The sequence below is a fragment of the Manis javanica genome, chromosome 4 (genome assembly GCF_040802235.1).
Source record: "Manis javanica isolate MJ-LG chromosome 4, MJ_LKY, whole genome shotgun sequence".
Lineage (NCBI taxonomy): Eukaryota > Metazoa > Chordata > Mammalia > Pholidota > Manidae > Manis > Manis javanica.
Window position 1 is genome coordinate 55,206,069 of NC_133159.1, and position 16,526 is coordinate 55,222,594.

Consider the following 16,526-nt stretch of genomic DNA (forward strand, 5'->3'; position numbering starts at 1 on the left):
AAGAAATATACTGCAACCTCTTGTAGAAATACTATGAGGTCTCTCGGACACATTAAGTCATCTATGGCTTCCACCCATCATTTCTGCAAGGGTTAATAAAAACAAACCACTCAACCATCCCTCTAAGTTATACCTCTAATAATAGCCCCTAGAACAGATTAGCATTATTTGTTGCATTTGGTGGATAAGAAATCCAAGCCCCATCTCCTCCAAAAGGCCAGTCTTGATAGTCAATGCACACCGATTTCTTCCTAATCTGAATATTTACAATACTGACTGACAGGCATGCACCTCAGTGTGAGATCTTATACCATCTCTGTGCATACCAAATGCCTTCCTTATATGGCAAGCTCTGCATCATATTTCTCACATATTCCCAAGAGAACTTAGCAGAGAGCTTTCTTACCACAGGGAAGATGCTCAGAAATACTAATCTGAATTGAACTTAAAATGAAATTGCAGTGACTTGTCTCATATGCACACAAGGAATTTAGGACATAGTCAAACTTAGAATTCTACTTCCTAAGTTGCAAATTTAATTCATAACCTACCAAAACAACAGTGATTATTCATATCACTTGTATTTTAATTCTATATGCTGGCAAAGTTCTATGAGGCCTTCCATCCCCAACAAGGAGACAGAATTGACCCAATTTCGTTTTACACACCATGGTACCCTGAAAACACTTCTCCTACATAACCTATAAGAGTTTATTGCTTTGGTACTGATAGGTCTGCTCCTCAAGATGACTCTAGGCATCAAAGGCAAGAATATCACCTAATTCAGCTTTTTTTTCTTATCACCAGAGACACAAAATAGCACTTAATAATTATTTGAGAATGCTAAAGGAGAATGTTTTAAGGAGAGACTATTAAAAAAAAGAGCTTAAGACTATAGACAGCCAGCCAGTACATCCATCTATATCCCCAATAAATGTTTCATAATAATCATATTAAGCAATTAGTGATGAGGAATAAACAATTATATGAAACCTAAAAACATTAATAGAGTTTGATTACCATTTTGTAAATTCAGCTCCCATAATTAATCATCTCAACTTGAAAGTATTTAAATGAACTTTGTCATTCTTAAAAAACATTCTTCTTCCAAAATAAACCTTTCTTGACCTTTGCTCATCACTTTCAGTGGAAAAAAGAAAAGGATTATTCAAATTCCACTCTGCTTATGAAAGTAAAAAACAAGATGAAAATCTAAACCTCATAAAGCAAAGTTAATTTTTCCTATGAATAAGTATTCTTAACTATTTTGAAGCATTTCAAATTGAGTATTTCTGAACTTTGAAATATGCATGAATTATGCTACAACCTGGCAGAAAACTTTTGGTTAAATTCTCATCACCCTGGAATGAAGAAGTATCTCCTTTGGCCATTTTTTTTCAAGTAGCTACAAGCTACTAGTCAGTTTCAAGTTAATGAAAATTCCATCTTTGCCAAGTCTATAGAATACCTAACCACATTATCTTCCAACTTTCTTATGTACAGATTGGCCTCAAGATTTGGAACTATCTGTGCTGCTAAGAGGGCCTGGATTACTTTATATTGCATTCTTGCTTCAAAGCTAAAGAGTGAGGGGTGCTTCTGCTAGACTCTGCGAGAGGTAGGCTGAACACTATGGAACGACCAGGGCCTTCAGAGACAAGCTTGGGTTTAAATCCTGACTCTACTGCTCACCAACAATATGACACTGGGCAAATTGTTTAGTCTCTCTGAATCTCTATTAGCACATTGGTAAAATTAGGGAAAATTCAGTCTTTCTGGAACTGTTATAGGAACTGCATTACATTACATAAAGTAACTAACACATTATAGGGACTCAATAAATGTTACTTTCTTTTCCCTTTTTTTTTTTAAACTACAAATACTTATTTGGTACTCTTGATGTCAGAGCAATAGCTGTTTCCTACTTTGGAGTCGTTTTTAGGCCTGCTGGCAGCCAGATCACAGGTCACTAAAACATTTATACATGCTTAGGATCATCTATGCCAGTTTTTAAAAAGAAGGGGTTCTTGATGGAAAAAAAAAAACCCCAGCTTTATAAGCAGTCATTTCCTATCTTTGATTTAAAAACAATTTTTTAACAGTCTAACTACTTTCAAAAACCTTTTCTTTTTTTCGGTTCCCACTATATGTGGGAATTGTCACTGTCATTAAAGTAAATAACCAACACATTTATTCTGAAGAAATTACTACTTAGGGGAATAATTACAAGGAATTCTTGGTACAGAAATCCTTGGCAGAATTCTAGATTTCCATTTAGTTTGTAAAATCTTTTGAATTCTAACAAAATGATATCAATTTTTCTCCTATGAATATAGGCTTTTTATTTTAGAGAAAAATTCTTGTCTGGATTTATTTTGCTACTCTATTCTGGGTTTATTTAACCAAGTATTTGTAGAAAATAAGTAAACTATTATACTAGTTGCTATTTATATGATTAAGTCACCACACAGCACTAAATACCTCCTAAAGAAAAAAAACCAGCCTGGGATTTAAGCCAGAATGACAGCAGTACATAAAAACAGAGAGCTTCTAGAGATGCCTAGCATTTTCTTCAGTTTGAAGAATTCTATTTCAGGATTTTTTTTGTTTCTCAAGGATAGTTTACTATTATTCCTATTTCTTAGTTTAGTAGAAATGTAAAAATTCTCTTCATCTATCCTTCAAGTATATAAGAGAAGGACACTAGTTGGCACAAACTATTTTTATGTTGACAGCCAGAGCCATTTTGAGCCTACTCAATTTTAATATTTTGATAGTACCCAATACTGATGCCAAGAAAAAATGGTTAGCATGACTAGCAAGCTAAAAAGTAAATTCTCAGTTTTTAGTCACTAAATAAGCACATTACTTTTGAACAACCCCACGGGATATTTTCTGGTCATAAATAGTAATACAATTCAAAACATAAACCATTAAACCATAAATAGAAAATCCTACCTTTTGCGCATCTCCTGTAAAATATGCAATGGTCAGGGTGGGCAGAATCATGAACAGTGCATTGTAATAGAGGAGGCCATATTTTCCCAGCTCCTAGGATAGAAAAAAAAAAAATTAGGTGTTTCATTTGGTTCTAACACACAGATATATACTACCCTATACAGAGTACTACCCCCATTACACACATACACACACATGCACCCCTCCCCACTATATACACAGCAAACTAGTTAAGTCAGAAATTTTGCAAACATTAAGAAATAACCTAAGCTTTCTAGAGAAAAAAAAAGTAAACTTATAAGATTTTTAATTTATTTGAAATAAATTCCTTGAAGTCTTAAAATCAGAGAAATAAAAATGATATCCACTGGCTTCCTCACAGCAAGTACGAAGAGGTTATTTTGAACACATATACACATCTTTATAGAAACATATCCCTGAAGCCCTTCCTTTTCCCCAATTGAGTAAAAAATCATCAAGTTAGTCTTGGGCTTTTCTGAACCATTACTGAGTGCCATTTAACAGAGATGGAGGGACAGACCCAGACATACGGACTCAGACAGACGTAACTTCCCAGCCAAGTATTTCTGAAAATGTGTATCTGAAGAACAATGAAGATTAAGATTACTATATCTACAGCTCCCAAAATATGGTATAACTATTGTTCCCTCAACTTTGGGGGGCAATGAAGGACTAATCCCATCTTCAAACACAGAGAGCCAGTGAGAACTCTGGGTCTACTTAGGATTCACACACTTCTAGGACATTCAGCAGGAAGCAGAGTCACCTGAAAATGCAGGTGGGAGATGAAGGAGTAGTGAGGAGAGGTGCCCAGTATCTGCCTAACTGCTATGAATGAAAGACCACTGAATAATGTGAAAGTCAAACTTCCTTCTCAAAAGCAGCTTTGGAAAACTGGAAACAAATATCCAACAACAGAAAACTGGTTGACTAGAGTATGATACAACCACACAATGAAATATTATGCAGCCACTAAAAAATGTTTAACAATACATGTTGACAAGGAAAGGTGTTCATGGAACAGTACTAAATGAAAAACACAGGTTAGAAAAAATTAAATATCATTGTTTTGTTTAAAATTTTACATAGTTAAGTGTTTACATGTACATGTGCACATACACACACACCCACACACCCACACACAACCAACAGTGCTTCTCACTTTATTGCAGAATTAAGAGAGATTTAGTATTTTCTTCCTCTTATGTTTTCTACTATTTATCTTATAAATACGTATTATTTGTGTGATTTCTTTGAAGTTCAAAGTGTTTTAAATTCAATAGTTGCACTCAGTCTGAAATGCAACACTAAGTCTTTATGTCATATGACTTATGCACAAAAAGACCATGATTATAAGCAGTCCTGAAATTATAAACTCCTGACTTATGACAAGCATCTCAGTGTGGCTGTACCACCTCTCAGGTAAACCAAATAACTGATTGCTTATGGCCATTGCAAGCATCAATGAACAGGTGTACCTCATTTTTAAGGCAACAAGAAAAAAGCCATAGCAGGACAAAACAACCTTTAACTAAAGTGCCCTGTCAGCCAGACATGAGTGCTATCCAGGAAGCAGACTGCCCCCACACACAGACAGACAGACAGACACACACACACACACACACACACACTCACACATGCACTCCATCCAGACAACTGACAAATCTCAAGAACTTAAATGCGAAAGTTTTCTGTTGTTCTTTTCATATTCTAACTGTTTTGGATACCTTTTTCCTTGACTTCTTTAACAGAATACATTGACTAACACTTAATCTAGGGCACCATCATAAACATGTATGGTTGTATTATGTTCTCATATGTTGCCCTTAATGCTGTTTAATAGCCCTTGAATCATTTTTGAGTACCTTCATTTAACTTCTAGTTTCCCTGTTTATAGTTTCTCTTGTTGTTAACTGACCTTTTATACGGCTGGTAAGCCTCCCTGCCTCAAAATAGAAATCCATCTTCTAGTTTGTTGCTCCTAATCCATGAAATATGAAAAGAAGATCAATATGCTCAAAAGTTCTACTTGAAGTAAGTCATTAGTCATTTCTGAGTGAGGAATTAAAGGGCTTTCCTGGGGATAAAATTGTCAGAAACCCTCGTTGCTTTTTTCTAGGTTCTAGGATATACTCTAGACATACTGTCTCATATAGTAGCCGCTAGCCATATGCAGCTCTTTCAATTTAACTACAATTACATTAAAATATTAATTCATCCTCAGCTGTGCCAGTCACTTGTCAAGTGCTCAACAGTCACATGTGGCTAGTGGCTACCATTAATGGACAACAGAGATATAGAAGATTTCTATCAGCACAGAACATTCTATTGGACAGCACTGTTTTAGACAGCTGAGGCTACTGGATAAATAAAACATTATTATTAATATCTATTTCCCAAAACAGCAAATGGGCTAAACTAAAGGAAAAAAAGAGTAAAACTAAATCAATAACTTCTCCCTTTGCTCTAGTTTTTTCAAAACAATGAAATTTTAATAGTAGTAGTTTATATTAAAATGTAACCCTCATACAGAGTCATCAAGGCAAATAAATGGAGAATGAGACATAAAAGGTACATTTAAAGAAGTCTGTTGGAAGTAGATTTACACTGTTTCTATTTCTTCAAAGATATTCAAAATAAATACGCTCTGAGAATAAAAAAAGCTACTGGGATGCCCATGCCTTCATTCTATGGATCCTTCGGGAGAAGGCCAAGTCCCCTACCAAGATGATACAAACTTGATGCTAATACTGCTACCGAGCACGTAGGACATTTGAATTTATGATCTGAACCCCACAAAAGGCCTAAAGTAGTTTCAGAAATACTGTACATACAATAGACTAAAAACTAAACAAAGTTATCTGACTGAAGAGAAAACATGAGTAGGAAAATAAGATAAAGCCACAGTCGATTACAAGATTCAATATAAGATAAAAATACACCAGCTGCTCAGGAAAAACTATGTTAAATATCTCATGTGGGTCCTCATATAGGACACATTATGACAGAAAGGATAACTTCAGTAACAACTCTATGATACAGAAAGCTGAGTTCCATATGGCTTCCTACAATACTGTTACCTTGTATCATTGTGTAGTAAAAGCAATGTGGCTCAAATACGCAGATTTCTGATGGTCTGACTTGATCTAAAGGTGAAACTTGGTATGTCTATATTCAAAGTATACAGTAGACAAAAAAAATATCTTTAAAGCCTTTGTGTGTGTGCTGCAAGTTGAAGAAAAAGGACTGGTAACACAAAGCTCACGTCCATGAGATTCAGGCCAGGGAACTCGGTGTTGCCCCTAAGAGAGGGAGATCTTAATGCTCCATAAAGTTTTCCATTATTTGTAGCACAAATATGCAAGGTCCACCCTTGTTCCATAGCCCCTTCCAACACACACATCTTTTCAAATGTGCTCAAGAGCTTCCAGATACTTCCTTCTTGTCTAGGTCCCTCACACAGTCCTTTAGAAAACAGCTATGAACACTGTGACACTTACTTACATCTTTAACCCAAAGTCCAAATTCACCCAATCCCTTCCAGAAAACCCAACAATAAAATCCATTTGCTAATTAATAATTGAAAAATAAAAGCTCCTTATGTGAGCACCAAAGTACAGGCATTTTACCTTCAAGGATTACCTACGTCTTTCCCATCCTTCCTAAGCATTTTTCTTTTTTCCTCACTTTTTTGCTCCAATGAATTGACATAACCATTCCCAACACTGGCAAACATCTCTTAAGGAAGCTTTAGATGGCTACTCACTTTTGAATCTAATTTTTGTTTTACGTATGCACCATTTGCTGCTGTCAGGACATCATTTATCAGAATAAAAACATATCCTTCCAGATCAAATGCCAAGTCAGAGCTGCAAAACATATGCAACAACTTTGTTTAAAAAACATTCACTTAATTTTAAATAGGTCTGAACTACAATATCTGAAGGAACATACTCTTATCTAGGTAACTGAACACTAGGCATGTGCTGCTAGTATTTCTTGATTCCTGGTTACACTTTGCAATTTCATACTCCATAAGGGAGTCTTCAGAAATGAGAAGCACTAACACTTAAAACAAAATCATTAGCAAAAATCAATCACGTCAGTTAATAGCACATTGATCTAAATTCAAAGTCAAACAACAACAATCAACCAAATTTACCTTTACAATACATCTGAAACAAGAAAAAGGCATCAGAGTTCAATTTCACAGATCAGGAAACCAAAAGGATGAAGTTGTAAATATGTCATATTCCAAAGGTTCACACAAAAGGTAGGACTATCTTGCATCGGGGGTTGGGCCAGTGGGTTTTCTGCAGGGTGGATTGTGGTTAGTTCTGAGATCAAGCTACAACTGTCTGAACACAAAGCAGGAACTCAAATACTTAATAATTGCTTCATCAGCCTAGGAGGTATAACTAGTGGAATTAGGGAAACAGAATTTTTCTAGTATTTAGTAGAACACTAGGCACAAGAACTTAGTAAATTGAACAGAATTAATGAACATCTAAGAAAAGCATGCCTTCAGCATCCTTTAGCATACAGCATACATATGCCACCCAGCAAACTTTAACACCCCAGCTAAAACAGTAGCCCCACATTCTGTCATTTTGTAAAAATACTATATATATTTATAAATATATATGTGTGTGTATATGTATGTATACTATGTAGCTAAACTACCAAATGGAAAAGACCTGTGAGGAGCTCTATACCACTCCAACTTCAGGCAGAACTAGCCTAACGCATACCCTCTCTTCCAAGCAGCTTGACACCCAACCCTATAACTTCAGATTCCTTTCCTCCCCATCTCTCTCCCAGGTAATTGGTCTTAACTGGACAAGGCTGGTCCAGGCAGCAATCCTCCTCAGAAACTTTTTGCAGGCCAGAGTCAGCCCCAAAGAACCCCTGCTGTTTGGTCCAATTTGATCCCACCAGCTTCAAGGAAATGCAACACTAGCAGGGCACCTCTAAAAACAAAGGCAGGAGGCTCATGTAGAATTTTTCTCCAAGGAGGCAATACTGTCTAGAGGGAAAAGTAATCAAGGATATGATGAAGATAAATGAGCCAATTCAAGAAGCTTCCTGGAACTCAAAGACAGCAAATATGGCAGGTGGAATTTGTGGCATTAGCAAACCCATGCATGCATACCCTGGGCTGAGTAAAATGTTATACAAAGCTTCTAGCCACAATTTTAATTTTCTGAGTCTTTAGGTGTACATTTTCTCCATTCATTTTAAAACTAAAATTTAAGGACAATGGAAAAGGCTTTAACAATTTAATAAAATATCTAGGTTATGGCATTTGCGATATACTTTTTTTTTTTTTGAGAGGGCATCTCTCATATTCATTGATCAAATGGTTGTTAACAACAATAAAATTCTGTATAGGGGACTCAATGCACAATCATTAATCAACCCCAAGCCTAATTCTCAACAGTCTCGAATCTTCTGAAGCATAACGAACAAGTTCTTACATGGTGAACAAATTCTTATATAGTGAATAAGTTCTTACATGGTGAACAGTATTTGTGATATATTTTAAGTGAAGCATACAAGACAGTTCTAATATCTATTACTTCACAAGGCAAATAATTCATTATCATATGCCTTTTCTGAAATCCTGTTTTCTTTAGCACTATGCACAGTAAAAGAATGCCACATGGTTTATAAAAGTACATAGGCTCTGGAGCCAGGGACAGAGTCAAACTCCAGCTCTGCTGTTTACTAGCTGTGTGGCCTTGATCAAGTTTTTGAACTTAGATTTCAGCTTCCTCAACTACAAAATAGGAAATTATACCTCTCAAGTTATTATAAAGAATGCATTAATAATATGTGTAAAATGCCAAACATATTGCATGGCACATGCTCAGTAAGAAGACAGTATAACAAATCCTAAATTATTCTAATTTAACTTCTAAGAATTCCAAAAATCTGATTTGGCCAGCCTTCATTTTAAGACAGCCATAAAGATTTAACTTTCTGAAGTCTTTTGGATGCTTTTCAAAAACACCATTTGTGTTTAGCCTATAAAAAATTAGCTTTACTTGGTAACTGATTGTTTATTATCAATAATTATTGGTAATTTTTAAATGCTTATAGGTTTTATGTAGGCCCACATCTTACCTGGCAGCTACAAAGGCTCCAATAATCATTGCAAATACAGTCATCTTAATACCCCAAGAAAAAGTCTTCCTACAAAATAAAATAAAGAATACATATATGTGGCTTTAGTTACTCACACTCACTTTATAACATAGACAAAAAAACCCTGTTTTCTTTAGAAAAACTATAATCACAATTTAAGTGTTTTCAAGGAATTGGATTCCCCTATGATGAAGCAAAAACTTATTTTGTTATGTAAATAAGTATACTGGGGTTACTTTTTATTCTTTTCATGTTATTATTACTATTGAGTTTGAATTTTTGAAACTCAGAATCTCTTTAAGTAGGAAAGGTCACACACATCTGTAGCAAAAGAAGCCAAGACATGACCACTATTTAAAACCAATACTGATGTTTCTGACTCAGTTTCACCCAGTGGCAGCAGTAGGCAAGGGAATTCTTGAAAGTATATCTATGTTCAGACAGTTTCTCAAATCCAGTTCATAACCTTCCCAACTATGGCTCCCATAAACTACCAATTCCTATGGCAAAGGGGAAAAGCTGTTTAAAAAAGATAAAGTAGAAGCAAGACTAATAACTTTAATATCTCACGTATGCTGGGCACCTTTTCAAGGTGACTGAAGTTTGTTAAAGACTAGATATATTAGAAATTTAGCTCACTTGAGCAAAACTCCTTCAGCAAACATTGTAAACAGGATGGAGAACCTTCTCAGAACTGTAAACATTGGCAAGCTGCAAAACAAAAGATAATCAAGTAAAATTTTTTTAAACTAAGAATCTCCAAATTAGTATTTTAAAATAAGGCTAATTCTTCTTTTGATTATGGAAATGCCATGCTGATTAATCTGTGACTAAATTAAATCCTTATTTCTCTCTAGCTATAATTCTTATTTCAAAGTCTGAAAGGGTTGTTTTTATAAAAGTACCTCAAGTGAGAAACATTAAACTAACAATAATGGTACAGATTATACACCTATCATCAAAGACTAATACAGCCATTTTTATTTTACCTTGCTTATTATGTAAACACCCTGAACGGTAACCATGTTAGTCTTTAAGAGAAAAAGACCTCCTTTTTCTCTCCTTTTGTTGCTAGACTGATCTCCCCTCCCAACTTACACGCCTCCAAACATCTCTGATTATCTTATCCCATGAAATATTCTTTGACAATCCTTTGGTGGAAGTAATATTTTCTTCCTCTAAATTCCCAGAGTATTTTGCTTGCACTAATCAAACATAAGCCTCTTGTATCATAATTATTTCTGAATACATCTTATCTTACTCCTTAGTGCCTTATGCGTACTTAGCTGGCAATCAAAGGCAGAGTGTGAGTGAATGGATAGATGGATGACAGTGAATGACAAAGAGCACTTTGCAGCAGGTCTGCATGTCTTTCCCAGTGGGTAATGAAATGGAAAAGCATGCTCCACCCATGATAAACTTGATTTCCTTGGAACCATCCCCCAAAATATCACTGTGGTCATTCAGTCAGGTTTCTTTGGTCTGAAGAAAGACGAAATGAAAAATGCTTTGTATTTGATTCTCAGAGATCTTCTCATTCTGGTTTACAACCATCCAGCATGCCAGGGGCATAGCTCATGTGGAAGTGGTGAAGCCATGGATGTTTGTTAAATGGTTTCCAAAATGTTTAATTTTAATATCACATACAACCAATATATACTATACTCCTTAAGTGGAGAAGCCAAGAATTGGGAAGTAAGAGGATAATAAGACATTATTGTCATGGAGTAGGCAGCTATAACTTCTTTCTAAAGGTGAATATGCTATCTCTACAGTTATATGGCCATAGGTAAAATAGCGATCACATTTGTCTTAGGGCTCCATCTGATATTATTTTAACTACCTCTTGACTAATGACAAACTACAAAAGTTCTCACACACACTCTCTGATTTTGCAAACAGAATTTGCCTAAAATATATTTACAAATTGTATTAAAGAATTGAAATCCCAGAAGCCTAGAATATATCCTTCACAACTAAAGGTCTGGAAAACAACGAGAACCTCCTATTCACAGCATTTCATAACATTTGAAAACTTTTATCATCAAAGTGAGAGGGAAAAAAAGCCCTAACAAAAAAAAAATCCTCTCTTTTTTCAAACTTGCAGAGCTTAAACCAAAACCTTTGATGTAATCTTCATTATTTAGTAGTAGAAGCTTTCTGGTCCCTTCATTTTTTCCAGAATCAATAACAGAGTGTTAACTGACATTCAAGTACAATTCTCAGAATACATTATATTAACCTCACGAGTAAAGTAAAGTTATCCATACTTAAGTTTCTTTGTGCTGAACAGTCCCGTGATTTGGTTCCCAAAATATAGCAGAGGTAGTGGAAACGTCTAGAATTAAAAAAGGGATAACAAAACTCAATAATAAAGACAGCTAAAACAAGATCCTTTCAAACAGTTTTTGTTTAAATGGTCAAGTATTTTCCACTTAAAACATAAATTAGTTCTCATACATAATTTTGGCCCCCAAGAAGAACCCAAACAACATTAATCCTGGTAAAACAGCACTACAACAGAAAAAAAAAAGAAAGGGAAGAACGAAGGAAAAAAAGAAACAGAAATATGAGTATGATCAAACCATATGGTACAGAAACATCATTTGCTTTAAAATATGGTGATACATTAGCCCATGGCTCTAATGTCAGAAAAAAAAAAGGCATTTCATCTTCATGTGGAGTCAAGCAGAGATAGAATGATAAGAAAGCAAACCCAAAGAATAATGAATGCAGCACACACTGGCCAGATTAGATGGATGTAGAAAATGCAAAACAGTTGTACTCCCAACAAGTGTCCATTAGTTAAAACAGAACACAAGATTTCCAGGGCTTTTTTGGTCTTAACTTTAAAGAGATTATGGAATGTATGTTACTTCATTTATTCTTTACCTTCATGACTGGACGATTGCAACAATGCAATTTTTAAATATGCAAGACACTGATGAAACATATAGACTTCTTTTCAGAAAAGAAAATATTTTACTTTATTTATTTATTTATTTTTACCTTTCGAGGTACATTTCTGTCAAGATCAGGAAACTTGACTACTCTGAGCGCCTTTCCTACCCAGAGAACTGCCACTGTGGCCACCATCTGTAAACAGAGAACACAGATTCACTGTTCTACACATAAAGACACACAGAGAAGTTCTAACGACATAAACCACGTAATGCTGAAGATTCCAACTAACCTGGCCAAGTCCAACACATAGTGAGGAGGGAAATCTACAAAAACAGTAGAGGAAAAAAAAGGGTCAGAAACCCAAACGGAGCTCTGTGTAAACAATTTGCACATCTGCGCCTTAAAATGCATTTTGATACAAAACACACCAACGCCTGCCTCTTATCCAAATAAGAATCGGTGAGAAAGATCCCTGCTGGTTGTCAGGCAACACCTATGATTTTGTAGCCTTGGGCAGTCACTTGTCTCGTCTTGTTTGCTTCTACAATGTAAGCCGGCTGCCTGCAACGGATTTCTCAAGGAAGTGAAGACACAGGTTCCTTCAACGGTTTCCCACCTTTAAAACAAAAATGCCTCTGCCTCAGAAGCCCAGTCAGAATCGTCTTAAACCGGCGTGAGGATGCGCACGTCCCCAAGAGCTGTCAGCGAACTCCGAGCACCCTGAAGCCCTGGCCCAGGCTGCGGAGAAGGGAGGGCATGCCTCGTTCAGCTTCCCGCCTGGCCTGCACGGGGGCTAAAAGTCATGGAGCAACTTTGCTCCATCGCTCCGAAGGTTAGGGTTTCCAGGGCGCTGCACGCCGGCCCCTGCAGGCGCTTTCCGATCGCCGCCCGATGGGGCGCCAAGAGTTTCGGAGCTCCGCGCCAGGAGCCAGATGCCAGCGCCCGGCCGGCTCTGCAGCCCGGCCGCCTACCAGCCGCCCGCCCTCCCCAGCTCCCGCCCAACTTTGTTCAGCTTGAACTTTGGCAGCTCAAGTCCAGGGACCGGCGCCCGCCGCCGCCGCCCGCTGCTCCGCGGCCTCCGCGCCGCCGCCCCGGCCCTACCTGTAATTGGTGAGCACGCTCTTGTTGACCACCACGATCAGGAAGGAGCTCACGCCGTAGAAGCCGGCCGCCAGCAGCTTCAGGAACACGGTCAGCGTTTCGGCCGACGCCATCCCCAGCTCCTCCTCATGTCTGTGTGTGGAGGATTTCGCGGGGGCTTCTCCTTTAACCCGGGCATGCTGACGTCTATGAACTTCCGCCATGGCTGCGGCGGCGGGCGGGCCTGGCGGCGGGGACCGGCGGCGAGGGGGCCTGCGGCGGCAGCTCCCGGGGGCGCTGGAGGAGCCGGGGTCGGCGGACTGTTCGGGCTGCGCGCTCTCCGCCCGGGCTCCCTGCGAGGCTGCTGCCCGTCCCCGCCCAGGGGCAGGAACGCCGCGGTTCACACCCCCAGGGAATTTGCTCGGGCATTGTGCAACGCCGGGTCAGAGGGCAGGGGCCGCGCCCGTCTTGGCCTGGGCTGGGCTGGGAGCGGGCCTGGGGAAGGGACAGCGGTGGCCCTGAGTCCGGGGCGAGAGGGAGAGGCGGTCGAGAGGCAACCACTCGGGCACACCGGAACGCCAGGCGGGCAGCGCTCTGCCCCGGGCCGAGGCCGCCGCCTTGCGCCTGCGCGAGCCTGCGCTGCGTGTCCGGGTGGCGGGGCGTTTAAGGTAGAGGAGGCTGGTAGCCGTACCTCCAGGTAACTGCGGGCCCCAAGTACAGACCCTCCTCCACCCGTTAACGGGGGGCGCGTCGAGACTCATTTTGAATCTTTCTTTGGTCTCTCTCGCGGAGGGCCAGAGCCCTTCAAGAGTATCAGGTGTGCATCAAAAGTAAACACTCAGATTACATTTCACCCTTCATTGCCTCAGGCTTAACATTTTCTGAACCCAGAGAACACCCAACAATTCTTTCTTTGCAGAGAATTTTTTTTTTAGAAAAATATTTACATATCCAAAAGAAGTTGCAGCATAATCAAGCAGCTTGGGGACTGGTAAAAAGCCAAGGAGTTGGGAGCCCAGTCCCAGTTCTAGGATTCCTAGAAATGCCCCCTCACCAGCTGTGTGTTCCTGGACCAGACCAGTTGATCACTCTGAACCTGCTAGTCTTCATTACTATATAACATACGAGTCACTAGTACCAGTGTTAGCAAAGAAATGATGTCTGATTTTAATGTCAGGAAAAAGAACTGAATTATTCCATAAATATTTTGTCTATATTTTTAAATTTCTTTTTTCTCTATTTTGAAATTGTGGTAAAATATACAATAACAAAACCATTTTAACATATTTTTTATTGTGGTAAAATATAAAATTTATCCTTTTAACACTTTGAGTGTACAATTCAATAGCACTAAGTGCATTATATCACCACCTACCTATCTCCAGAACTTTTTCATCATCTCAAACTGAAATTAGGCAACCACTACACAATAACTGCCCTTTCCTCCCTGCCCCTAATTCTAATAACCCCTATTTTGTCTCTATGAATTTGACTATTCTAGGTACCTTATATAAGTGAACTCGTACAGTATTTGTCCTTTTGTGTCTGACTTATTTTACTTAGCATAATGCTTTCAAGGTTCAACCATATGTAGCATATCAGAATTTCCTTCCTTTTGAAGACTGGATAATATTCCATTACATGTGTATCTTTTGATCTGTATCTTTTGAGTTATTCTGGGAATACCAGTATTCTTTGTCCCTTAGGAAAAACTAGCACCCAGGATGAAGTTCTTAACATGGCCCAAAAGGACTTCAGTGATGTGTCTCCTGCCATATATATCCAGAGGCACTTCTCACATTTCCTTCTCAGAGCTGCTGCAAAACCAAACTATGCCCAGTGCCCTGAAGAGCAATGTGGGCTCCTGCTTCTGCGTCTTTACCCTTATTATTCCCTCCATCTGGGATACTCTTCTCTCCCTCCCTTCTCCTGTCTCCTGAAGAACTCCTACTTTTCCTTTAGTATTTAGGCAAACATTACCTCCTCTCTGGGAACCTTCCTTCACACTGCCTCTCTCTGCCCTTCATAGAATTGACATCTCTTCTTTGTGCCCCACCCCCAACCCCATTCTTTGCACATCCCTTTACAGAGGCTCTGGAATTACATGTTTACATGTCAGTCTGTTCACTAAACAGTGAGCTCTCAAAGACGGACAAGCAGGGATACCTAGCACAGTTTAGATGTTTTTGATGAATAAATCAGTGAGTGGTTTTAACAATGCGGAAAATGGACAAATTTCTTCCTTAATTGCTAGCAATAGAAGAAAATCACTAGAAAGTTAGTGAAAATTTAGTGAAAAATACTATATGAAAAAATTATTATAAAAATAATATCCCTCATAATGTAAGCAAACAAGTAAAAAAAAACTTGTATCATAAAATGTGTGTTCTCCTCTTCTTCTCCCACCCCTAACCCACTTTTCAAAGAAAGTAACTGCTAGGAGTCTGAAAGCTATGCCTAATGCCATTTTCTGTGCATATATGAATACATAATATGTACATATGCATATATACACACATATACAAATATTTACACACATATTTTTATACATTTTTAACATACATGGAATAGAACCAAGTAAGAACACCAATTCTCAAGCCAGACACTGCCTCTGACACTAATTTCATGACCTTGGGAAAGTTAGTTGACATTACTGTGCTTCAGTTTCCTCATCTATAAAGTGTGGATAACAGCAGTATCTCAGAGGGTTGTGGTGAGAATTAAACGAGTTAATAAAGATAAAGATCATACATAGTACACATATTACAAGTATTTATAATAATAATTTTTGTAATTATGCAACCTTTCTTTTTTCACTTAATATTTATTAAAGGCCTTTCTATGGCAGTATAGAAATTCTACCTCATTCTTTTTAATGGCTGCACAAAATTCCCTTACCTAGATGCATCATAATTGATGTAACCTTTCCTGTGGACATTTAGGCCTTTGCAAGTTTTTCTGTGCAGCTTTGATTAACCTTGTCCATTCAACTTTACAAAGGTAAAAGTTTCTAGGAGTGGGTTTGCTTAATTAAAGGCTACTTTTTTTAAATTAGTAGAATTAATAAATTGATCTCCAAAGATATTTTACCAATTTCATATTCCCACTAACACCATATAAAAACCAAACTCTTTTTTATAAAGTCAGATGGTAACAATGGAGACCACTGAAAGAGTCCAGAGGAAGTATAAAATGTCTGGTGCACATTGCTGCAATAAATCAATCGCAATCACAAAAAATGAAATGACAATCTCCTGAAAGTACTGATCCAAGCAACTACTGTTGTTTTTCTCCGCATGATTATGTTTTTATTAGCAAGTATTTCTTATGTCCTACCATAGACAGACCAAGGACTATGTTGGATTTTCTCAGTACCAGGAATGATTTCTGGACCTTCAGTAAAGTGCTGAGAAGTC

General features: G+C 38.0%; 1 protein-coding gene across 3 annotated transcripts in view; it reads right to left on the reverse strand.

Moving 5' to 3' along the window:
* SLC35D1 (solute carrier family 35 member D1) overlaps positions 1–13,564 on the reverse strand; it is a 44,543-nt gene extending 30,979 nt beyond the window's left edge. For all 3 annotated transcript variants that reach the window (XR_012130202.1, XM_017664959.3, XM_037024362.2), the window contains exons 1-8: positions 13,132–13,564; positions 12,320–12,353; positions 12,136–12,222; positions 11,397–11,464; positions 9,766–9,837; positions 9,106–9,174; positions 6,746–6,848; positions 2,959–3,051 (exon numbers count right to left, since the gene is read on the reverse strand). Coding sequence is in view for 2 of the 3 variants with exons in the window: in XM_017664959.3 (XP_017520448.1) it covers positions 2,959–3,051; positions 6,746–6,848; positions 9,106–9,174; positions 9,766–9,837; positions 11,397–11,464; positions 12,136–12,222; positions 12,320–12,353; positions 13,132–13,334 (729 nt within the window). In the remaining variant the exon portion in view is untranslated. The remainder of the gene's footprint in view (positions 1–2,958; positions 3,052–6,745; positions 6,849–9,105; positions 9,175–9,765; positions 9,838–11,396; positions 11,465–12,135; positions 12,223–12,319; positions 12,354–13,131) is intronic.
* Between the last annotated feature and the right edge of the window lie 2,962 nt (positions 13,565–16,526).